The 25,101-nt window shown below is 42.7% G+C and overlaps 1 protein-coding gene across 2 annotated transcripts; it reads left to right on the forward strand.

Moving 5' to 3' along the window:
- The first annotated feature begins 16,888 nt into the window (after nt 1-16,888).
- Nucleotides 16,889-23,452, forward strand: CTLA4 (cytotoxic T-lymphocyte associated protein 4). 2 transcript variants are annotated; one of them, XM_084779046.1, is made up of 4 exons: nt 16,889-17,054; nt 19,912-20,259; nt 20,713-20,822; nt 22,234-23,452. In XM_084779046.1, the coding sequence occupies exons 1-4, from the start codon at nt 16,946-16,948 to the stop codon at nt 22,336-22,338; spliced, it is 672 nt and encodes a 223-aa protein (XP_084635172.1). In that variant the 5' UTR covers nt 16,889-16,945; the 3' UTR covers nt 22,339-23,452. The 2 variants fall into 2 exon arrangements, with proteins under 2 accessions (XP_084635172.1, XP_084635173.1); XM_084779047.1 differs by lacking the exon at nt 20,713-20,822.
- Nucleotides 23,453-25,101: the final 1,649 nt, after the last annotated feature.

Raw genomic sequence — 25,101 nt, forward strand, 5'->3', positions numbered from 1 at the left:
GTTTAGGTCAGGTAATTCAGAGTAGCTAGCAGAAGTTGAGTGGTGGCAGAGGGACAGTTGTAGGCTTTTAAAATTGTTTATTTACTTATTGATTTACTTACTGTGTGTGTGTGGGGGTGGTTTGCCTGAATGCATATCTGTCCACCACATGTATGCCTGATACCAGAAGAGGGCATCAGATCCCCTGAGACTGGGGTTAACAGATGGTTGTGAGGTGCCAAATGGTTGCTAGGAATTGGAACTGCGTCCTCTGGAAGAGAAACCAGTGCTCTCAACCCTGAGCCAGGCCTAATTGTAGTCTTGAGATCAAGTGTACTGCCAGGAGCTGTTCATGCCACTTGCTCCTCCTCAGAGTTTCTCCTGAGAAAGAAAAGCCCATAGGAATTACAGAAGAGGAGCTTCCCAGGTCCGTGTAGAGAACTGCACTGACGTCAAGAACCTCATCGATCTGCTGCTGTAAGCAGAATAATTAACCAGGGGCCCAAGCTGCTATACTCTGACATCTATTGTCCTGTGTGTGGTCTGTTCAGGCGAGGTGGCTCATAAACAAGAAACAGTGCTTTCGCAATTCTCAGGCTGATCGTTTCAAGATCAAAGCATTGGCCGTTGTGTTCCCCCACGTTGGAAGAGGTAGGGAAACTCTCTGGGGTCTCCTTAATAAAGGCACCAGTTTCATTCTTGAGGGTTCATCCCTGTGAACTGATTCCAAAGGCCCAACTTCCAAATACCATTGTATTAGGGACTCGTTTTTTTGCTTGGGAATCTGGGGAAAAAGGAGGGCGCAAGCTTTCAATCCATGGCATCTGAGGTCTTGTTTTCCCCAGGCTGCTCGCAGCCACTGGGGATCAACCAAGGCAGGAATTCTAAAGTAAGCCTTATCATAGTTGGTTCACTAGCTCCAAGGTCCCCAATAGTCTTCCCAAACCTGCCAGACAATCTGTGAGTAGCCGTTTTCTTCCACCCATGACTCGAGGGCTAAGTTAACATCATCTGGAGGCTTTTCCTGACTTTGTCCACTTCTTTCCTAAACATTTCCTTTATCAAAATTCTTTCATGTTTAATTTGATTTTGACCCGAATGTCAATGGTTGCGCCATTCACGCATAAACTCTGGTTTGAAGAGAAAATAATGGTGAAAGGGTGCTAATATCTATCCAGTTACTTCCTGGATGCCCAGGAAATAGAGGATTGATTCTCTTAGACTGGTCCAGATGGTAGATAATAGAGTCATAAAAAATGTTTCGTAGAAAAATTCAGAATAAAATGAACAGTATCTTGTTCCTTTGACAAATCTAGCTTTTTAATTGCATGGGTTTAATGAATTATTTCCTTTCTTCTTTCCTTCCTCTTTCCTTTCTTCCCTCTCTTCTTCCTCACATCTCTTTTCTCCCCTCTCTTTTTTCTTATCTCCCTTACTCTTTGCGGGGGGCGGGGGGTGGGCACCAGCGTTTTGTTTCATAACCAACAGAAGTTACTCTATAGTTCCACTGTGAGAACACAGTTCTCATGTAAGCAATTTACAGTGACTTGTAGTTCGAAATTTCTCATGGGTTAGTTTCGGATAAAGGGTGAATGTTCTTGGAAAGTTTGAACTTAATCAGAAAAGTTATTTTAGAATTGTGATCTTTGAGGCGTTTCTGGGGTTTTGGATCCGGAAATATTTTCTAACTGGCTGTGTCCACTCTTTGCTCATAGGTTTGGGCTAATACATTAATCACTTAATAATACTAACTCCCCCCCCCCCCGCCCCCGGCTTAGTTGACAGTGTTTCCCTCCACCCCTTACCTACTCGCACACATCTATTTTCACTTCCGCTGTTTGCAGTGCACCCTGAATTAAAACTGAATATGGTCCGGACTTCAGATTATAACTGGGTCAAGCTTGTGAGGACTCAAGCCCGGTTTTGTGAGCGTTTCTTTTGTTCTCTTTCAGAAAATTAACTTGGGTTTCAAGAGTGTAATGAAACCAGAACACGGGGGAGTTTAAAATTCAGTCTGGTGTCAATTTGTCTGCTCTTTGAAAACCACGGTCTGGTTTCAAGCCATCCTAATCTTGGATAGTTGAATTAAAACAACAGAAAGACAAGTCCTATCCATCCATGGACCACAGCAGCTCCCTTCTACAAACAATAAACTGCAGGGGAAGACGGTGTAGTGTTTTTCCCATGAGGCTTGTCAGCAGGGGACAGTGATAGATGCTGTAAAATAGACAGATTTTGTGTGTGTGTGTGTGTGTGTGTGTGTGTGTGTGTGTGTGTGTGTGTGTGTGTGTTGCTCTCTCTAGAGAGCGGTCCTGGGCTTCAAGGAGACCTTATTTATATCTCATCTCCATCTTCATCAGTTTCTTTCATCTGTGTTCTCAAATGTCTTTATTTCCCCATCCTTTCCTTCAGGTTGTGGTCCCTAAAGCCTCGGTTCCTCTGTGGATGAGGCTCACAATTGGTAACTAGTCCAGACTTGGAGCCAAGAAGTTTTGGACCACGGGGATGACTCATAGCTTGGGCAATGGTTACAGACTATATCTGTGCTCAGATATGACCTATCTTTCCTAAAGTCTCTTTCACCTGGACCTCAAAGGACTGGGTGTCTGCTTTGGCCTTTTTGGTTGTCTCTCTCTGGTCAGTCATTTCCCCCAAGGCGAGAAGTTCTGACGACTCAAGTGCCATGTCTTTCTATCATGGGCCTTTTTCATCACTCTGTGGTTAGATCCTCTGAACAAAGAAGTAAAGTATCTCATTACTACCTGCCTGGATTCCTATTTGTGCGGTACTCACCTGGCTGTATGCAATCCCTTTGCCTTAGGTGTCCAGACTATGGTGTGGCTAGCTCCTGCTTTGTTTAATATAACCCTTAACTCATGTCCCCACCCCTGGGTCTGATGCTCTGCCATGGTCCCACAGAAGCACAGAAGCAGGGACTGTGACACATCTCCCTTCTCTCCATCTTCATTGTCATATGTGTCATGGAGCAGAACCAACTCCCAGAATGCAATTAGGGCATCTCCTATTCTAATGATGCTGCCTTCACTGAGAGCGTTCCTGATAGTCAAAAACCTGGAACGCCATTGTCCGTTTGTAGTTTGGATGTGAATTTGACATATCTGCCTATAAATTTTTATTAACTGGTGACCAAATCAGTTGTTTTCTATTTTGTATCAAAACCAAAGTAGGATTTCAAGGTAACAAAATATTAATTTTTTTCCTAGTCTATATAGCAACAATGCATCCCAAAAGAAATATCCTAGGGTGGTCTGAATAGTGACAGTGACACCAGAAAAAAATAGTTTTTCAAAATGTTCTTCAAAGGATACTGTCCTTTTTCAGTTCTGTCCTCATGTCCCCAAGAGGATGAGGCAATGGAATTTTTCATCACAGAACGTCTGTTTGAGGTATCATGAGCTTTGGAAGCTAGCTCTCTGGGTATCTTCTGGATGGCTCCCTGTTACATTTTGAGGATCTCTTCTTGAATCTTGCAGTGATATGCAAAGGTCTGTGAGCTTATGGAAGATGGGCCTTTTTTTTTTCTCTTGTCTTTTTCCAGGGAAGAGCTGGCAGGGCTGAATTTTAACTATATAGCAGAGAGGTAGGGAGGGACTGGGGTGTGGGGGAGGATGTTTTCTTCCTTTTCCTCTTTTTTTTTTTTTCTTTTAGATGAGAGTCTCCCTCTGTAGGCTGACTTTGAACTCTGTGTGTAGCCCTCGCCTCAAACATGAGACTCCTATCTCATTCTCCAGAATTCTGGGATCGAAGGTTTGAACCCATATGCTTAACTTTAAAAAAAGATACATATAATTCAGAACCTTATCCTGCCAGAGAGGCATTAGGTTAAAAAAAAAAAAGATTATTCTAAACGTGTTAAAATTTGCTTCTTCAATTTTCTATCAGCCATATATGCTCAGGGTTGCATGACTGAACATGGACATTTTTGGGAATTCTCTGACATCCCTGACACTCCAGGGGTTCCCCATAAACTGAGGGTGAAATCTTTACCCAGTCTGATTAGGGGATCGTGCCTGATTCCTGTAAAGTTACACACTAAGGACAGACATGCAGACAATGCAAGGACTGCAGCCGATGTGAAGTCAAACTAATATCTGCTGGCAAGGCAAAGTTGCTTTATCATGAACAGTAAGAGGTGTGTTTTAAAGGTCTGTTTTCCACGCTCGAGGTTCCAATGAGTCCTGGTAGATCAGATTGCATTAAACACATGTTCTGTTTCTCCCAATGAAGTTTCTCTTGTGCTATATATGTTTAATATCTTGGCTGTGTGTACAGTATGCATATATCCAAACATGCCAAGCTGTGTGCATCAGATGTGTGCGGCTTGTGCGTACGAATTACATCTAAGTACAAAGCTCTTCTTAAACTTCCACTCATGTGTCATTTCTTCATCAGTCACATAGCCCATTTGCCTGCACATCAAATTAACCACATTCATAATGTCATTGCTATTCGGGGAAAGGGCATCTAGCAGCGCGTGCAGCACTTCTGTAGTATTCTTGGGAAATTACCACAGTGAGTACTGTCAGGTTATTGTGCTAGTGGAAAGATGGCCACAGTAGAAGAGCCGATGGTACAAGGTATGCCTGAGAAACCGGGGTGATGGTAGGAGATGTGTCTGAGAAGTTGGGGTTTGCCCATGGACTAATTTAGACATCAAATCTGTGCATGAAAAATAATCTAAATCCATACTTTTGTCTTCTTTCGCTTTCTCTTCTATATCAAGAATTCCCAAGTTCTGCCAACCTGGAATACATTTAGTGTTCCATAACATTGGAATGACTCAATTTTTATTATTTGTTACAATTTTTCTATTTTTGTCACCACAGACTAATATATAATAGTCCTAAAGATGGAAAATATATACAAATAAATTAGGAACACAGAAGTTATGTTATCATCACGTATTGCCGTGTATAATTCTGCACGTGTTTTCACTTTAATTTTATAAAATGGATAATACCATACATTTTTTTCTAACCTGGCTTTTTTTTTTAATATACAAATCACAAAGAGAAATACACTTTCTTTTAACTGCCACTTAGTCACAGATTAAAAGTGAACTTTCAATTAAAAATTATTTAGACTGAAAGCTGGAGATGCTTCCTAGTTGAGGCTCCTTGTTTCACAGGTAACACAACTCAGTTATGGTTCTCACTTAGGCAACATCAGAGCCAGGTCACTAACAAAATTCTAAACCACAGGCCACTGCTTAACTGCATTTGGCAGATTCTTCCCTCTGTTCTTCCTATCACTCAGCCCTACATGGAAAACTTGGGTTAGTGACCAAATAACTTCAAATTCATTGAAAATGCTTTCTGGAAAAAGAATTTGTGGATCTTCTTGATTAGTTTTCAAGCTTTCAGACTTCAGTTGAGTTCTCTGATGAAGTATCTCAGTAACATCTCAGATGGCTGTAAATCTCTGTGAGTCTGTCGCAGCCCAGCATCAACAGAAATATGGCTAGAACTAAGTAAGAATTTCCTGACTTTTAGGTTTATGAATTTTAGAAAAACCATTCTCACTGAAGTAATTTGACTTAAAGAGGCTAAAAAAGGTTCTGAGTCTTATCACTCACAATCAATTTTATTTGCTAAATTTAGTACTGCAGAGTGACATTATCTGTAAGCTCTCTGTGTAAAAACGTGTCACAGGGCATATTTTTGGAGCCGCTGTGCTATCAGGTGGCTTTGGGAATTTCATAGAAATTACACCCACTCACAACCAGTACTCTGTCATTGTTGATTAATGTTGTCAGATAGATTAGAATTGGTAATTGAGTGAACACACACACACACACACACACACACACACACACATATTATATGTATGTATATATGTATACAGTATATATATGTGTATATATATTATCCTTCATTTAATGTTTTTGTCTGTCTTTCTTCCCTGGATTAACTTGTTTCTCATTTTTCTTTTTATTCCCCTTTACTCAAACTAAAAATCTTGAGGTTTTAATGATTTTTAGTATGTTTTTGCAGCACAAAATGAGTAGAATCAGATTAAATAAATGCCATCTACTCACATTTTAGAGAGACAGAGACTGAGGAAGTGGCCTATGTACTCTGGGGAAAACGATGTTTCTGAAAGATGAGAAGTAAACACATTTACTCAACAATACCACCATAAACCCGGTCCTACATTCTAGTAGATCATTTCATTTTAAAATATAGTGACTGTCTGTGGCTCTTTTTAAAAAAAAATAGTATGAGTTAATTTCCAATAAGCTCATTTGTTCTAAGTTCATATTTTTCTCTCTAATACAAAGAGTGACACCCAAGGGGTGTGGCTGACTCAAGGGTCCTGACTTGCTCATATTTTGAGAGGACAGGAAACAAGTGTTTCTGGTATATTCTACCTGTCAGCATTTCTTAACCAATGGAACAGAAATGGCCAGGACCACAGAGTTTGAAGTTAACATGTGGCAAGAATTTATTAGTTATAAGAGTGCCTTTAAATGATGTTGGGAGCCAGGCATGGTGGCACATGCACTTGGGGAGGCAGAGGCAGGTGGATCTCTATGAGTTTGAGGCCAGCTTAGTCTACAAAGTGAGCCCAGGACACCCAAAGGCTACACAGAGAAACTCTGTCTTGAAAAACCAAAATAAAATAAAACAGAATAAAAAATGCTGGTAAGTAAAAACAACATAGGCAGTGGATTCTAAATAGTGTTAGTGTGTATGTGTGATTCCATGAGGGGAATGTGGAAACTAAGGTTTAAATGTGTTAAACAGAACCTGAATAGCTTGGGTTTTAGTTACGCTTCATGACTAAAACCTTCAGTGGGTCCTGCTGTGACTATGGATGTACAACAGCCTAGCTTCCTGTTCATGGATGAAACACCCAGCCAGAGCATTTCCTCTGAGCAGAATCCAGGTGAGGAAAGCTGCTAAATGCTATCAGCTGCTTCTAAATAATCCTTCAATAATGCAGTTCATTGAGCTGAAGTTTCCTACCATGGCCTCCCTCCAACTCATTTAGTTACTCCATAACTGAGTAACCTTAAGAAAACTGTGCCCTGGGCGGACGGTGCTGGATGCATAGCCAGAGAACCTGCCTCTGGCTGACGATGGCTCATTGAGACATGTGGTTAGGACTGTGGAAGACGACAAAGAGTCAGTCTCTTCCCTTAAGGATATGTCCACCAGTCTCTCTCTCTCTCTCTCTCTCTCTCTCTCTCTCTCTCTCTCTCTCTCTGTCTCTCTCTGTCTCTGTTTCTCTGTCTCTCTCTCTTTCTCTCTGTGTATCTCTGTCTCTCTCTCTTTCTCTCTGTCTCTGTGTCTGTCTGTCTGTCTGTCTGTCTGTCTGTCTGTCTGTCTCTCTCTGTGTGTGTGTGTATGTGTGTGTTTGCACTAGGCATATACTCAACCATCAAGCCATAGCCCAGTCCTCAATTTTACTATTTCTTTTGAGACAGGGCCTCACTAAAGTTTCTAGGCTAGCCTGAAAAAGGATCCTCCTCCTTAAGCCCCTTGAGAAGCTCAGATAATGTGTTTGTGTCACTCTCCTTGGTTCTGGGTCTTTGCATCCTTGGGGTCAAGGATTCCATTTCTGCAGGAGTCGGGTGTGAAGGTGCCATCACCCAGCAGAGCCTTCCCACTCACAGCTACTGTTCCTCACTCTGCAAAGGCGCGAGGATGCTTCTCTCTGATCAAAGTGTGAGCGTGATGGTTTCTGATGAGCCTGAGGTGTGAAAGGGGGTTCAGAGCCTGAAATCATTCAAACGCTGCAGTCACAGCAGGGCCTGAAATGATACATCTCAAAATACGAGAACACTGATTGTGTAAGCAAGAGGCTGAAGTAAGGGTTTGAGGCTGAGATTAGATGGTGCAAGAAATGGCGCCTATCAAACATGTTATAATTGTGTGCTATGCTACCCTTTGCAGACATCGAAGCCAGTGTGTGTGTGTGTGTGTGTGTGTGTGTGTATGTGTGTGTGTATGTGTGTGTGTGTATGTGTGTGTGTATGTGTGTGTGTGTATGTGTGTGTGTGTATGTGTGTGTATGTGTGTGTATGTGTGTGTGTATGTGTGTATGTGTGTGTGTATGTGTGTGTGTATGTGTGTGTATGTGTGTGTGTATGTGTGTGTGTGTGTGTGTGTGTGTGTGTAAATGGCTTGTTTATGTTCTGAAAGGAAGTCACGTGTACTCAGCATGCCACACAGGTGGGAAGGAAGGAATGAGCTGGGGGACATCATAGGCCAAGCACTGGACTATTTACGGTGCCTTTCTGCCCCTTTCTCCTAGGTAATGAAGCTGTGTGATCTAATGTGTGGCCTTGAACGAGCCAACCGCTTTCTCAGTAACATATCTACAGCCACTGAGATGATTAGTGCTGCCGGGGGCCCTATAGGATCTAGACTCACCTAGGAGATGGGCCTCCAACACACACTGCAAGGGATTGTGTAGATGATGTCAGCCTGTGAACCTCTCCTTTAAGGGATTATCTTGATTTGCTTCATTGAGGTAGAAGTCCCGAATTAAAATAGGAAGCGCTATTCCCTAGGCTTGCATCCCAGACTTCAAGAAAGCAGAAAGCCAGCTGAGTAGATGCTTTCACCACTGGCTGCTTTAGCTGCCGCTTCAAGCTCCTGCCATTGTGATGGGCCATGCCCTTGAACTGTGAGCCAAAAGAAACCCCTTCTCACTTGAGTTGCTTTCACCAGGGTATTTTTAACTTTTTTTTTTTTTAATCACAGCAACAGGAAAAGTAATGAGAACACTAATTTTTTGATAAAGCCTTTTTACCAGAGTTAATTCGTAGCTGTTTGTGTTACAACAAAAGTGTAGGGTTAAGGAGGAAGGGGGAAATCACACAACTTTAATTTCATTTGTAGGCAGGAGAAGCTAAGGAGACTCATAGATAATTAGAAATACTAATGGTTAAACCAGCCCAGTGCATTTAACTCAAGAGAAGATAGTCTTAAAAGAATTATTCTTATGAAGTAAAGAGCTTGAGAAATCAAAACAGGATAGTTTTATTGTGTCTAAGAGTTGACTTCTGGCTATTTAGTCAAGAAAATTTCTTATTTTCATCTCCATGTACCTGAAGCTCTGACAGGGGGAGGCTAGCCTTCAGGCCCTCTGCGGCTCACTTAGTCATCCGGAACAGCAAAACTCTTCCCTGACAAGCTAGGGAATAAGAGAAGCCAAAGGGAAGCCAAAGGAACCAGCAGCATCTCCCCACCAAAGAATGCCACAGCTCAGAAGCATCCATTTTTACCTAAATTATGGTGTGGATTGTGGTTGCCTAGGGACTGACATTAATCAGCCACATTTTATTCAAATGGCTCATATTGCCACCATTTCGTGGTAGAGAAGCTAGGGTTTCTTTCCAGTCACTTTGCATAGCGTTTCCTTTCTCTTTGTCTCGTTCGGAGTGAGATTGATAAATTTTCTTCAGCCATCTCCTCCTTTGGTAGGTGATTGCTTTTTTCCTTTGAAGTCAATTTTGAATTGTGATGAGCTAATTAACACAAAAATAGACCATATAACCTTAATAAGGCAAGATTAGAGGCTCACGTAATGGGGTGTCCTGAAACTGCACACTATGCAAATATTAGACCTCTTCACTCTTCCCACTACCTCTGAAACCATCGAGCAAAGGATGTTTTGCAGTGTGTAGCACACTTGGTGCCAGGTGCATATCTTTCAACCAAAGTCTGGTAGTTAGGCTGTACTAGTTGGGGAAAGAAAAAAAAAAAGAAGGAAAAAAAAAAGTTCAAAGATATGAAAGAGTTGAATAAAACTCAAGAGTTTTATGATGGAGCTAAGCGGTCCAGTTACCTCCACCTGACTTTACGCCTCGTTTGGAATTCTAATAGGCTCCTTCACTGCAGGCACCACTGTGAATTATGCAAATCTCGAGAGAGCTTTCAAATGCTGTAACCACCAAGAGAGAACTATGAAGCCGATCTGGGGTTTGCTCAGGCTGTTTGGCTACAGGAAGACAGTGACTACAGATGAAGTCACAGTGAATCCCCGGGTCCTAATTTTAGCCAGTGATTTTCATTTCCTTCACCACCAACTTTAAAAAAAAAAAAAAGTCGGAGTGGTAAAGTAAACATAAAACTGGCTTTTCCCTTCCAAACCTGAGATGACGACACGCGAGAGAGCGACATCCTCAGTCATTAGACTCTCTGGCCGTCGAATAACACCGTGCGAGCTGCAGCCCGTAGGTCTTGGACTCTCTGTGGAGTTGGAGGGTTTTAATTCAACCAGACAGAGAGAAGACAGGGGTTTGACTCCAGATACCGAGGAAGACATGACAGGGCCAGAAACCCAGCGAACATAAGTGCTAGCATAGAGCCCCGTTTTAGTCTAAGATATCATCCATAGTCTAGGGGTAACAAAGCAAAGGGTGTGTGTGTGTGTGTGTGTGTGTGTGTGTGTGTGTGTGTGTGTGTGTAGAAACTGGGGTTGGAAATGAGTAACTTTGTGTTTAACAGATTAGATAATATTAAATTTTAGTCCGAGGGCTAAAACCCCCTCCACCATAGCCAGTGTCAGCGTGCACTCCCCATGCCCCCCCCCAGGCTCTCTCAAACTAGTCTTTTCATTATTTTGTTCATAGTTGACTGATTTGTTGGCACAGGCTCAATCAATCATCACAACAACAGTAAGATCCTTAGAATGAGGCGTCCTTTATGGACAGAGATGACGAAGAGCAGAGCAGTTAAATGTCTTCTCTGGGGGACAGGCTGAGGAAGTAAAGGTGTCTACCACCAAGCCTGACAAGCTGAAGGAACTGACTCCCTCAAGGAGCCCTTTGATCTCCACTAGCGCGTGTAGGAAGCGGTACAGCCAGGCTTTGAATTTCTGTCTGTGGGACTCCAACAGTCCTGTAAATCATGCTGGTAGACTTTTCGGTGTTCATCAGTGCTCCAATTGTGCCTTTAATTATTAGTCTTTTCTCAGTGCTGAGTGAGAATAAGAGAGAGAACAAGGCTGGAGGCCTAAGCTGAGATACAGAAGTTCTCCGTCATCTTCTATGTACAAAGGGGCCCTGGTGGCCTCCTTTCTGTGACATGTGTCTGCAAGTGTCCTGGAAATAGAATTTGATGTAGGAGAGACACAGATGTCTACTGAGGTGATGAGCATAAATATAAGCCATATGATGTAATGTGCTATTGCTATGTATGACGTAATGGGGGGATATGTACTGGATAGAAACCAGGGCAATTATTTAAGTTCAGTGTCTTCTATTTGGTAGGTAAGGCTGGCTTGACGAAGGTTTTAACAAGAGAGGCAACGAAAACCTACTTTGGTAAACACTGAAGAGAGCAGTGCAGCGTACCCTGACACTAGCCATGGTGCAAGCGGTATTAGCCTGTAGACGAAAGGGACCCATTTGATGGGGCAAGTGCCACTAAGTTTCAGGGAGAAATGACATCACAGAATGGAATTTATTTGACAAGTACTCACAGGGAGGTACTGTTACTACTGTCCCCAGGGCCTGAATCTGGGAGACAGCAGAGAGGAAATCCCCTGATTTCATTCTGGTCTGAATCTTCCAGAAGCCAACGTGACAGGGAGTTGGGGGGTGGGCAATAGACCCTGCTCTGCCTGTGTCTGAGGGGTCTGAGGAGAGAGGGTGGGAGTTACCCAGAGCAGGTGGCTTGTGCTCTCTAAGTTTCTGTTATTTCCCAAGGAGGTGGTACATGGCTTGCCACATGGACAGCTGACGTTCTCGCTCCTACTTCCGACACCCTGTGTAAAACAATTTCAAACTTAACAAAGAATAAACACAAACACACACTTATTCATCAGCCACATTCACAATTCGTTAACATTGTCACTATTGCCTTTTTCCCCTCTTTGATTCCAACACACATGAACTAACACACTACAACACACACACACACACACACACACACACACACACACACACACACACACACACATCTGTGCTCAGCCAACCATGAGCTACTTGCTGACATCCTAAGACTTAACAGTAAAATATTGTTTTTTTTACTTATTACATTTCCCCATGTCTCTCAATGGTACCCATAGTCGAGGGAGGACACAGCCAGTCCTCAGCATGTATGCATCTTCCTCTCTAGTCTAGAATTGCTTCCCAGGGTTTCTTTTTATCATTGTCTAAGATGCTAGCTCTTAAAAGGAAGCATAATTGCAGGCCAGGAGTCTTGTGAGACACAGGTTGGTGGGCAATCTTGCAGCGGAAGTATGGTGTCCTTCTCAGATCGCTGGATCTGGAAGCACGTGACCTCGGAATGTCCTATCATGGGTGGACTGCGCTATCTACCAAACTCCGTTACCTTTTACCAGTTTGCCAGCCAAGTCATCTAGTGAGTGATGTCAGTGAATATCTCTTCATCAGCAGCCTTTCACACGTGCTGTTTTACAGCCATTGACTTTTCTCCCAGTAACAGAAATAGTTTTGAAAGACCCCCGAAGGGAGACCCTCACTCAAGCCTCGGGATGGCGCGCACCCAAAGACACACAAACGACTGTCTTGCTGTAAACACATGAGGTAGTTTATTGGCGGAGCTCCGGGTCAACACGTATCTCACGCAGGAGACAGAGGGGTCGACCCAGAAGCCCAGGGGTTAGGGGGAGTGGGAAGTTTTGGCGCGGCCACACACGATTGGTTGTTTCAAACATTTGAACATCAGCAAATTGCATAGGCAGATCTAGGGTAAGCTCAGACTTAATCACATGGGTACAGTCCTTGGTTCCTGTCTTTCTTGGAACCTGAGGGTAGATGTTTATCTGAGCTAATGACACATCTGGTTAAACTCAAACCTGGAACATTGTGTGCGGGCCTCAAGGGGGGGGGGGATTAAACAGACACCATAAGATCGGATGAGGGGTCTTGGCTCATTATTCACTCGACCATGTCCGGTACCTGTTTCTTTCAGAAATTTGTCCTTGTGTATTCTCCCTATCTTTTATGGCCAGCCGGTCCCTGGAACACTCAGTAGGCCTTTGTCTCCTATCTCTGCATTCTTTGTGACTTATCATCTGGGACCTTGGGCTAACATACCTGTCGACCTGCACTTAGAGTTAGAGAGCTCTGCTGTTCTGGTTGCTTTAATGCTAATGAAAAATTTTCCCTTTCAGTTTCACAAAAGCAAAATTAGGAAACCCAGTAAGACTTCTTTGAAATCCTATGATAACCTTCGTCTTTTCCAGTTTTATATGTTTCTTTTTTTCATTCATCAAACATTCCCAGCATATTCTTTTTGAGCCTTGACCAATGGAATTTTCACAGTGTCTTCATGGTTGTTTAAATCTCCTTTTGTTCACACCTCTTCCCTCAGGATTCCTGGAAGGAACTGTGTTTGATCTCTCCACAGATTCCCTAGGATGAATGTGCTCAAATGGAAGCCACGACTCGCTCTGCCCGTCTTCTTTATTCTAATAATTTCACCTCTGTCTTCTCAGTGACCCTAAGCAAAAGATGATTCCTGCTTCCTGAGTCACCAGCTGTTATCAGAACCCCCTTCTCCAGATGACAGCATTACTCTCCAGGAAGCCAGGACCAGTTGGTCAAAGCCACTCCCTTCTTATGGGGGATGGGGTAAGCCAGCTAACTCTCAAGGCCTTGCTTTCTTCCTTTGTTAGTCGGGAAAAGGAACAGTCCTTATTTTGGATGGTTATTCTGAGACTTGAGTGAGACAAAATGACAGCTATCCGGACGATTTCTGATTGTTGCACTCATGACGGCTAGTGTTAACTGCCCACCAGCTAGGATCTAGAAGCACCTGGAAGGCCCACATCCAGGCACACCTGTGAGAGATTAGAGTCGGGGCATGCCTGTGAGGGATTATGCTGACTGACTAGGTTAATTGTGAACATCTTCCACTTCAAGGTCCTTGTCTACCATGCTATTAATATAACAGACTATGAGTCTTGAATAGTGAGGCCAAATGAAGGCCTTTCCCCCTCAGTTACTTTTGTCAGGGTGTTTTATCACAGCAACCGGAAAAGAAAGTAAGGACTGGCATTCCCCCCAAGCCATAAATCTTGTGCCCCTGAAACCTTTATTCAATGATTGTAGATTGATTAGTCCCCTAGTCCAACCTCCATTTGTTTCTATGAATAAAGCTTTATTAGAAAGCAGCCACACACATTTGTTTAAGTGTGGTCTATGGATGCTTCCACCCTAAACTTGAAGAACCAAGCAGTGGCAACATAGACCGTATGCTCTACAAATCAGAATATACTTACCACATGCTCTTTACATGAAAAAATTTTGTGAATTCTTGTTGCTCGGGGGGTATTGCAGTAGACATCCTCCTGATTATGTCTTGTTGCTCTTGAACCATCCTCCCTCTCTTTCTGGGCAAGAAGAAAGTTCTATGGAGTTAGATCTCGGTTGTGCTGATGGCTTTTTGTGTTTCACTGGCTCTTGCAAAGGCATCCACTCCTACCGGGTCCTACTCTTCTTGTCTGAATACTCACCCCTTACTTTTGTCCTCAATGATGGTCCTAGGCTTTTCTTCCTCCAGTAAGACTTTCCTGATGTCCACAGCTGAACAGTGGCTTCTGCCCCTCTGGAGCTTGTCATGTGTCTCATTCTCACTCTGCCATGACTATGACGTAGGTATAGCATTCTGCCACTGCCGCTGCCTTGAGCTCCCTTACAGGAAGGAACCTATATTTTTTCACCTTTAAAGTCTTTAGTGGCCAGTCTGGGTCTTGGCCCATAATAAGAGTCATTAGGTTGCCATTGCTTCTTGGCATATGAATTGGGGCCTGGAGGCTTCTCTAAAGTGTTAGGGGAATATAGAAAAGGCACACATCACAGGAGGCTTCCCAGGGTGTGAACTCAGCTAAACACTAGAGGGTGTGGAGCGTAGAAAATGAAATAATACAAGCAAATAAGGCATAGGAAGCTTGTATAAATGTGATAAAACATGAAAGAAGCATGTTGGGAAATGACACGCAGAGCAAAGGCATGTGTGAGAGCATGCTAGCAGACAGGCTCTAAAGGAAGCATGCAGTCCCTACTCCTCAAAGCCTCTTCCGATGGGCTGCAGAGACAGCAGGAAACCACAGAAACACTGGAGCATGCACTTGCCTCTGCCTACCGAGTGCTGTTATTAAAAGTATGTTCTGCCTCGGCAGAACATTATTTTTATTATTATTATTATTATTATTATTATTATTATTATTATTAATTATATTATTATTATTATTATTATTATTTTCTCATCATCCAATCCTAAGTGCACACAATTTCTAGCATGTTATAGATTCTCAATAAACACCCCTTTCCTCCTTGAACTACATGAGAACTTCTCACATTTAAGGGGAGTTTCAATGTTTAGTATTCTAAAAAATGTGTTACAAATATGTGTGTATGAATTATTCTATTTAATATGCACTAATAAAGAGAATACTTAGATACATTCTAAATAATTTAATATTATAAAATACCATAGTATTTATAGATGAACATTTGCCTTCTTTACTGATTTTGTGAGTTTAAGAATTCTGGTAGTATTTATCCTTAGTTTTGAATTTTTGTTTTGATAGCACTGGGAATTAAGTCTAAGGCCTGCTGCATACTAGGCAAGTATTCTACCACTGAGTTATATATCCATCACTGAGTTGTATCAGCTGTACCGCCATCACTGAGCTGTGTCTCCATCACTGAGCTGTGTCTCCATCGTTGAGCATTGTCTCTGTCACTGAGCAGTGTCTCCATCATCACTGAGCTGTGTCTCCACCACTGAGCTGTGTCTCCATCACTGAGCTGTGTCTCTGTCACCGAGCAGTGTCTCCATCATTGAACTGTCTCCATCACTGATCAGTGTCTCCATCACTGATCAGTGTCTCCATCACTGAGCTGTGTCTCCATCATTGAGCTACATCTCCATCACTGAGCTGTGTCTCCACCACTGAGCTGTGTCTCCACCACTGAGCTGTGTCTCCACCACTGAGCTGTGTCTCCATCACTGAGCTGTGTCTCCATCACTGAGCTGTGTCTCCATCACTGAACTGTCTCCATCACTGATCAGTGTTTCCATCACTGAGCTGTGTCTCCATCACTGAGCTGCATCTCCATCACTGAGCAGTGTCTCCATCCTAGTTTTGAGTTTTTACTCTTTAAAAAGTCTTACTATTAAAAAAGAACTCCATCCTCCTATGGAGTTTTCAAATGCCTTTTCATTTAGGTTGACTTTTCCTGGACCATCTACAACTTTATTTTGTCTTTGTTAAGGCTTTAAGAATATCTGATTTCTTTCCCAATTGGCAAAATCAGAGGCCATTTTCCCTGGTGTGTGTGTATATGTGTGTGTTTGTGTGTGTGTGTGTGTGTGTGTGTGTGTGTTTCATTTCTTGTGATTTTGGCATTTTCTCTCAATAAAATGCTAATTGGATTAGGCAAAGTGTACTATTTTACATACTCAGGGACTCATAGAATGAGTCCTGCATAGTTAGAACATATTTTTTAATTGGTGCTTTCCATAGACAAATTCTGCCATGAGCTCCAGGATTGAAAGGGATGTCAAGGCAGAGAACTGGGTGGTTAAAGATGACAAGATGGCTGGATTGGGATTGGGATTCAGGGCTATTCTGTACTACAGAAAATTATACTCTCCAAGACGCTACTTCTCCAGATCTTCAGAGGTGACTCGAAGCTTCGGTTTTCAAGTTGAGTACATTTTCCATCCATGGATTTGCTTGTTTTGTTCAGTTTAACTTTGAATATTTGAGGTTGTCTTTACGACGTAACAGCTAAACCCACGGCTTCCTTTCTCGTAAAACCAAAACAAAAAGGCTCTCTATTCAGGTGCTGTGTGAGTGTGTGTGTGTTACACATATGTAGCACGTACCTGGGATCAAAGCTGTCTATATAAAGTCCTTGAATCTGTGTGGGTTCAAACACATTTCAAAGCTTCAGGACCCTGAAAGGTTTCACTCTGCTTCCTCAAGACTTGAGCACGGTTCCCATAAAGCCATGGCCTGTCTTGGAGTCCAGAGGCACGAGGCTCAACTTCAGCAGGCTCCTAGGACCTGGCCCTTGGTAGCCCTGCTTGCTCTTTTCTTCATCCCGATCTTCTCCAAAGGTGAGTGGACACTTGTGGAGCGTGGAGGTGGAGGAGGTGGGTTTCCTGCCTGGGTTTCACTTCTTTCAGCAGCTGAGGACAGTGATTTATAGAAAACTAGAAACGAAGGGCAAACCTCTACCTTTTAACAGCTCTGTGTCCCTAGACAAGTGGAGGAGAAAGAGCATCAGCAAAGGAGCAGAGACTGCTTATAGCAGATTGCTGGGATTCCAGATGGGGCTTAATGAAGCTGTGAGAGTTGGTTTGGGGGAAGAACAAGCTCAGGTACTTCTATACTACTGGGAGAAAATACTGTAAAATTAAAAAATTTAAGTGGGGAAAGGCATACAAAATCCTGAATACATTTGATCTTGATATCAGAGTGGCCTTAACTTTTTTTTCTTAAAACAAACACACCAACCAACCAGACAAACACAACAATGACAACAAAGACCCAAAACACCTAGATTCAAATTATTCACTTTAAGTTTTTGAGACCCTCTTAGTTACCATACCTGAGGCTCAGGGAACATTGCTGAAGAGGGGGCGGAAAGACTGTCAGAGTCAGAGGTACATGGGATTTACTGCGAAACTGTGTCTCCTAGGAACGCCAGGTGCTACACCTATAAACTCTAACCAACACGACTGCCTAAACATGAGCTGAACAAGGACATGAATAACAATAGACATGCCAAATGGGATGGGGAAAGACTAAGAGGCCGCAACCCTATACAAGTAACTATAGGCAACTAAGGACTATGGAGAGCAGGAGGCTTCACCACGGAAAAGTACACCAAATAGTCAGCACTGAAAACATAATACAAATAATATATACAGACTGAGAAGGTTGCATTTAAGAATGTGTGTGTGTGTGTGTGTGTGTGTGTGTGTGTGTGTATGCATATAACAACACATAATGAAAAGAAAGGCTATGAATATGGGGGGAAAAGCAAGGGAGGGTTTGGGGGAAAGAAAGGAGAAGTAATGTAATTCCATTATATTTTTAAAAATAAAAAGTAATAAAAAATAAATGAAGGAACCATAAAATTAGTTAATCATTTTAAAGATGAAATACCGTAGTTTGAAACTGAAAGAAGTAATAAAGGGAGGATGGAGAAAAGAGAGAGAAGGGAGGAAGAGAGAGAGAAGGGGAAGAGAGAAAAGGGAGGAAGGGAAAATGGAGGAAGGGAAAAGGGAGGAAAACAAATATTAGTGTATTTGGCCTAAGATTCTTTTTATTTTTTTCTTCATAAAATCCTTAACTACATATGTAGTTGCATTAACTACATATGGATTTTAAGTGCAAACCCCTGGTCTTCAGATGAAATAAAAGCTCTTGGAAGGCTAATTCCAGGCCTGTTATGTACTTTGAAATGGACACATCTTCTAGACCCTCAAACTTTCTCTTTCTAGACCTTTTAAATTTTAAGAAGTCCTGTAGTTTGTGTGAAACCAATGCGCAAGTGATATTTGATGATTTAATTTTACCAAAGAAGCAAAAAACGGTTTCTTGTCTGAATAGGTCACAAAGACTTTAATGTGGGAGAGAACTTTTGTAAACTCTCAAGTGGGGTTTCCATGGAGCAAAGGCTGCTGGGAGAGTGTCTCTGATAGCAGAGACAAAGGCTGTTGGAATAATTGTGGCAGTGGCTGCTGCCACATTGTTCTTTCTTTGAGGACAGAAGCTCTTCAGTACAGGTGCTTGCAGGAGAGACCAGCAGATCTACTGCTGACTGATTTATGAGTAGGGGTGGTCCGGGAAACTAAGCCTAGAGAAGTAGTCAAGATTGTAATATGGAGGACACTGAATGGCGATTATTGTCTTGTTTTTGCAATTGATACTAGTAAACTGTCAATGACATTGTTCAGTTTAAGTTTTGAGTGTAATATACAATATTGACCAGAAATCAGCCAGGATAGTTATTAAAAAAAGGTAACATGACATAAAGCCACCTTTAACTTGGTGCTGAGGGAAGAACCCAAGGCCCTGTGTACTTCAGGCAAGTGCTCTGCCACCAAGCTACATCCCCGGCAATTCTGCTCATTGTTGTTAGTTGGTTTTTAAAAAAAAAAAACAAAGTCCTGTCGTTTATCTGAGGTTGGCCTTGAACGTCTCCCGTGTGCTGGGATTGCTGATATGTCCCGCCAACACGCGGCTGCAAACCCCCTAATTTCAAATGACGGAAGCACGTTTGTGTAGAGAGCAGGACCAGGGAAGCGTTAAGCGAAGGAAAGAATGGAGGCAGAAGAGGTGGTGGGCAGGCAGGGGAAGCCCACAAAAGTTAGCAGCAGGGTTGCCTCAACTCTGAGAGGAAATGACCCGGTGCCCTCAGCTCTGTGGCTTCCTAGTCTAGCATCATATACCACTCCACCAGTGTGATGCCAGGGTAAAGGTGACCGGTGCATTGAGCTGAGGTTTTAAGGTCTACTTTGAGAGCTCCAGAGCTTCCTCTGCTGCCACTCACTATCTTTCCTGCATGCTATGGTCCTATTACCACCATAGGATGCACTGCCCTGTCCTGTAGTCTACTCCTCTTTCTTATTGCATGAGAGAATAAATAAAAGGAAGATCGATTTGCCAAAATGACACATTTCACGAGAGCCAGACACTCTGTTTGTCACTCCAGTATTCCAACTGTCTTCAATGGACTATTTATCAGTAAGGAAATCTTGGAGAGTAACTGAAGACAGCTGAAAGATGCGAGGTGGGGTGCTGGATGGATGAATGGAAAGGCAAAGGGTGAGGGGGGGTTGATAAGTTGGTTGAGGGGTGACCGCATCCAAGATAAACACCCCCGTTGCCCTAAAGTGTGGCCTAGGAGACCCAACTGTGGATGACCACGACGCCACTGAGTTCACTTTGGCTTTTCCATGCCAGCCATACAGGTGACCCAACCCTCAGTGGTGTTGGCCAACGGCCATGGTGTCGCCAGCTTTCCGTGCGAATATTCATCTTCACACGACACGGATGAGGTCCGGGTGACAGTGCTGCGGCAGACAAATGTCCAGATGACTGAGGTCTGTGCCACGACATTCACCATGAAGAATAAGTTGGGCTTCCTGGATGATCCCTTCTGCAGCGGTACCTTCAACGAAAGCAGAGTGAACCTCACCATCCGAGGACTGCGAGCTGCTGACACTGGACTGTACTTCTGCAAGGTGGAACTCATGTACCCACCGCCTTACTTTGTGGGCATGGGCAACGGGACCCAGATTTATGTCATTGGTGAGAAAAGCCATTCCACTGTGAACATGCGTGCCATCTTACTGTTGCCTTTACCCCCCAATAGTATTGCTCCTTGGTTTGAGGTTCTTCATAGCTAGGACTATGATTCATAGCTAGGAGGTCTTCAGTAGATGGCAGCCTTGCTTACGATGAGCAGTTACAGAACCATCACTCTGGCTGTAATAAAACGTCTCTGGGGAGATGTTTTATACTGCTGATAGACTAGGGCACTTGCTCTTTTTTATAGCCATCATCAAGTTTAGCTTTGTCCCTCTGAGGACACTCTGGGGAAGGCATATATCAGATAGTTAGATTTGCCTGTGTGTTACCAATAGGAGTTAGGGTTGGCTAGCAAAGCCTGGAAGCTGTAACTTGTTTTCTTTGTCCATAAGGAAACAGAATCGTGTAACTGAAGACTGTCTCAGGAGGTTTCTGCTTTGTCTTCTGTTACAGATCCAGAATTGTGCCCAGATTCTGACTTCCTCCTCTGGATCCTTGCTGTGGTTAGTTCGGGGTTGTTTTTCTACAGTTTCCTGATCACTGCTGTTTCTCTGAGCAAAATGGTGAGTGTTGTGCTGACGTTGCTCCTCAGTTAGTGTGGACACCTCTAGCTATAACCTACTGACCAAATGATAGAGTTGAAGCAATAAACAGAGAGCAGGAAGGGTAGGATAAAGAACACACTAGAACCCCGTGCACCGGCCTTCGAGGTTTCAGGATGACTAATGCTGTACGTGAGCATGTGTGACAGTGAATGTTTGCATGCTTCTGAGCAGGGTTTCAGTTTGAGTAATGGTTTGAACAACATGGGGCAGCTGTTTTGGTCTTCACCTTCACGGCAATGGCCCCTGTCTTGGTAACCCTGGAACACAGGGTTATGCTAGGTGAGTGCTGCTAGTTAGAAGCACCTGGATGGATTTTTGTCTTCTGAATGTTTCTTCACTGGCACCCATCTCTTGGTACCACCTTTGTTGCCTTCTTTGTGCAAGCTGTAGCTACTTGTGTAATACCTGTCCCCATTATCTATTTACTAACGTGCCTTGACCTCCTCCCCAGCGCAGTGAATGTAAGTCCTGCTTTTTTTTGTTTTTGTTTTTGTTTTTGTTTTTGTTTTTGTTTTTATGTGCTATATTGGTAGTGAAAAGAGAGAAGAATGAGATAAAGTCTACATCCTCAGCCATATGTGTGTAAGGGTGGCTTTCCTTATCACAAGCAATGTCCTTTGTTTTCCTCCCTCCTTCTCTTCCTCTTCTTCCTACTTCTCCATTTTTTCTTATCTTTCTACCTTTGTTACTTTCTGTCTCTTTTTCTATGTCTCTGTTTTGCTCTCTTTCTTCTTCCCCCCCTCTCTCTCTCCCTCTCTCTCTTTCTCACACACACACACACGCGCGTGCGCGCGCGCACACACACACACACACACACACACACACACACACACACACACACACACACTTTCACCGAGTCTCTATTCTGTTATGTCTTGCTTTTAGGTTACCACCCAGGCTGGCTAACTAAATAGCAGTTGTTGAAGTCTTTGAGGTGATAGAAACTGGGAGCTAACACAGACAAAGAAAAAGCAATAAAAAGCATAAAAGAAGTGGATATGAGAAATATAGCTTCAGAACATGACATCAAAGTCACCTTTAGATGTTTGCAGTGTACTGATCACCACAGACATGATATAGTCAATTATCTTGGGTGCTCTTGGTGAAGTTGTCTCAAAGCCTTTTTTTCATCATTTTCATTCAGTGAAAATGGCTGCCATTTTACATTTGAACCGCACAATTATTTATCTTAGTTGTATTTGAATAGCTCAATCAAGAAAGATCTCCCAGAGGTTATAATTCTGTATGTTGTCATACAGATGTTTATTTTTGCTGAAGAGGGACCCAATATTTACTGAGTGCTATTACAGTTAAAATTGGCTTCTGTATTCTTTGGGAATAATTGCTGTTTCTTCTTGTGTTTTGGCAGCTAAAGAAAAGGAGTCCTCTTACAACAGGGGTCTATGTGAAAATGCCCCCAACAGAGCCGGAATGTGAAAAGCAATTTCAGCCTTATTTTATTCCCATCAACTGAAAGACCATTCACGAAGGAAAAAAAAGCATCCTTCAGTCTCTAAAAGCTGAGACAATTTCAACTTTCTTTGCTCTCCAGCTATTTTTACTTGTTTGTATATTTTAGGGAGAGTGTGCCTCTCTTTCATATAAAGCTGGATGCAAAATTCTAATTAAGCCTACTACAATTTAAAGCCAAGGACCGTGAACAGAGAGCTGGGATATTTGTCATATTAGAACAGTTTTAGTAAAAACATTGCTTGGAGATGGCATAAGGATATAGCATTATGATGTAAGGTTAAGGAAAGCCTAGGGGATGGCACAGTCCAAAGAAAGAAAGGGGCAAAGGAGGGGATTATATTGTACACACCTTGTACTTACCTGATGTTTATGACTTAAATAATTTTTAAATTTTTCATGCTGTTATTATTGTTATTATTTTTAAACAAATGTATAATTACATGAAGATTTAAAAATTTATTCACATAGCTATGTGATAGCCAGTGATCCCAAAAGTTGTATTGTTCCAACACATATTTTTTTTAAGTGAAATTGTACATGGGTGTTTCCTGTGCTGTTGTGTATTTGCTGGTGGTTTGAATATAAACACTATACGTCAGTGTCTTCCCGTGGTGGGTTCTGGGGAAGTTTTGTTGGGGAGCCCAGGACACTAGTACATCAGGTAGGACACAAGGTCCTGTGTTAACTGGCTAGGAAACTGGATGAGGCTGTAACTCAGGACTTAGTTGTACTAAACTGGTGTTGACTTCAGCACTGGGTTTTTACACTCATTTTGTTGTTGTTTGTTTTTGTTTCTGTTTTTGTTTTATTCAACATTTTACCAGGAAACCAAAGCTGGTGGTGTCTGTGTGAACCTCACAGAACCCTGGTGTCAAGGAACTGTCTGATTTTTCTAGGAAGCATCAGTGCTATGGCCCCTACAGTACTATGGCTCCTCCAAAACACAATATTAATACCACAGAGGGAAGAGAGCAGCAGATGGTAGAATAGGGTGCGTGAAAGTTCCCGAAAACTAACACTGTTAGTGTTTTTTTAAAAAAAAACCTCAATATTTTCCATGAAAATGCAACAACATGTATAATATTTTTAATTAAATAAAAGTTTTTCTTGTGGTTGTTTTATGAACTGTCTAAACTATTAGTTCTGTATTCAAATGCCATACGTGAGTTTGTTTTAATTATGTGTGTCTGTGTGTGGGTGTGTGCACGTTGTGCAGGTACCCCGGAGGAGAGAGATGTGGGATCCATTCAGAGCTAGAGTTACAAGTGGTCGTCAGCTGCCTGATACCCAACTTTGATTCTCTGCATGAATTGTGTGCTCTCCTAACTGCTGAGCCAGCTCCCCAGCCCCAGAGTTTGATTTTGATGGCCTCATTCAACACCCAGTAGGGTCTCTGATGCTAAAAACTGTGGAAGCAAATCCTGGATAAGGAAGAGAGGCTAAGTAACATTTCCTGTGTCAGCTGTGTACCCATTCTTGGAAGGATTATCATTTCCTTTTAATGTCTCCTATTTGGATACAATACAGGCACAACCATCCTTCAGACTTTACACATAGCCCTCTTTATGGACGTTCTTCACTCCTTTCTTACCCACAGTTTGTTAGCTCCATGAACTCTGCTTGCTGTTGCCATAGCAACTGCCAGTGCTGTCGGTGCCTTTCTTCCTGCAACCCTTCTGACCGGTCTTCCTTGTAAGTGGAGAATTCCCATGTGTCTTACAAATGGATTATTTTTTATTTTTGCCAGTGTAGAGGAAACATACCTACTGTTCTGTGCTATTAGCACTCAAGGCTTGGGCCCACTGAAGTCTCTCTGAGTCTTGGTGAACCAAGGTGTATCATCAAGGCAAAACCTGGCTGGTGTCATTTAAAGTTTCCCATTCTTGACCTCTACATCCTGTTATTGTCATGTGTGGTGATCACTGTGTGGTCATAGACCACCTGTAACTGAACACATTGGATCACTTGCTAAAAACACTGACTCAGGGGGCTCAGCCTTCGGGGCTCTGACTCAGGGTCTTTGGATGGTGAGGCTGGATATTTCCCGGAAGTTCCCTGGTGTTTCCTGTTCTCGTTGCCACTTAGGTGGCATTCTTTACCTCATTTTAACACACACAGACACACATTCTCTCTCTCTCTCTCTCTCTCTCTCTCTCTCTCTCTCTCTCTCTCTCTCTCTCTCTCTCTCCTTTGCTCACTCTTGCTCTTTCATACACATGGCCCCCAAAAGTCCTAACAAATAAGACAACATCACTGTAAGCATTCCACAAAGGACTGCTAAGTAAAAACAAACAGATGTTTCAATACAGGGTTGTGGTTATTACTAAGAACATGTTACTATAACACGGGAAGCTCTGCTTCCTGCTCACTTGGTCTTTGGTTGGTATCCATGATGAGATATGTGAATATCTTTCTGCTCCAAATATCTCTAGACAAAATTCTTTTTCAACAGTTAATAATATGTCTAAATAACCAAAGAGCCATGAACAAATGAAGACTGTTTTAGTACCTGCTTCATTTTTGAGGATAAACCCTTGCCTTTAGTAATCAGAGAGGAACATTTCCCAAGATTAGAGGACCTACGCTATTATTGCGTTCGAGGCCACGTAGCTCTGGTAACAGGGCCTGAGGAAACCTAAGTATTCCATGAGTCTAAATGAAACAGCCCATTGTACATAGGAAGCCCAGACACTCAGACACACATACATCCTGAATGCTCATGACAGGGGAGCAGGACGAACTCCCAGGCTGCAGAATTGCCTTC

The sequence above is a fragment of the Acomys minous genome (genome assembly GCF_964271855.1).
Source record: "Acomys minous genome assembly, chromosome: 4".
Lineage (NCBI taxonomy): Eukaryota > Metazoa > Chordata > Mammalia > Rodentia > Muridae > Acomys > Acomys minous.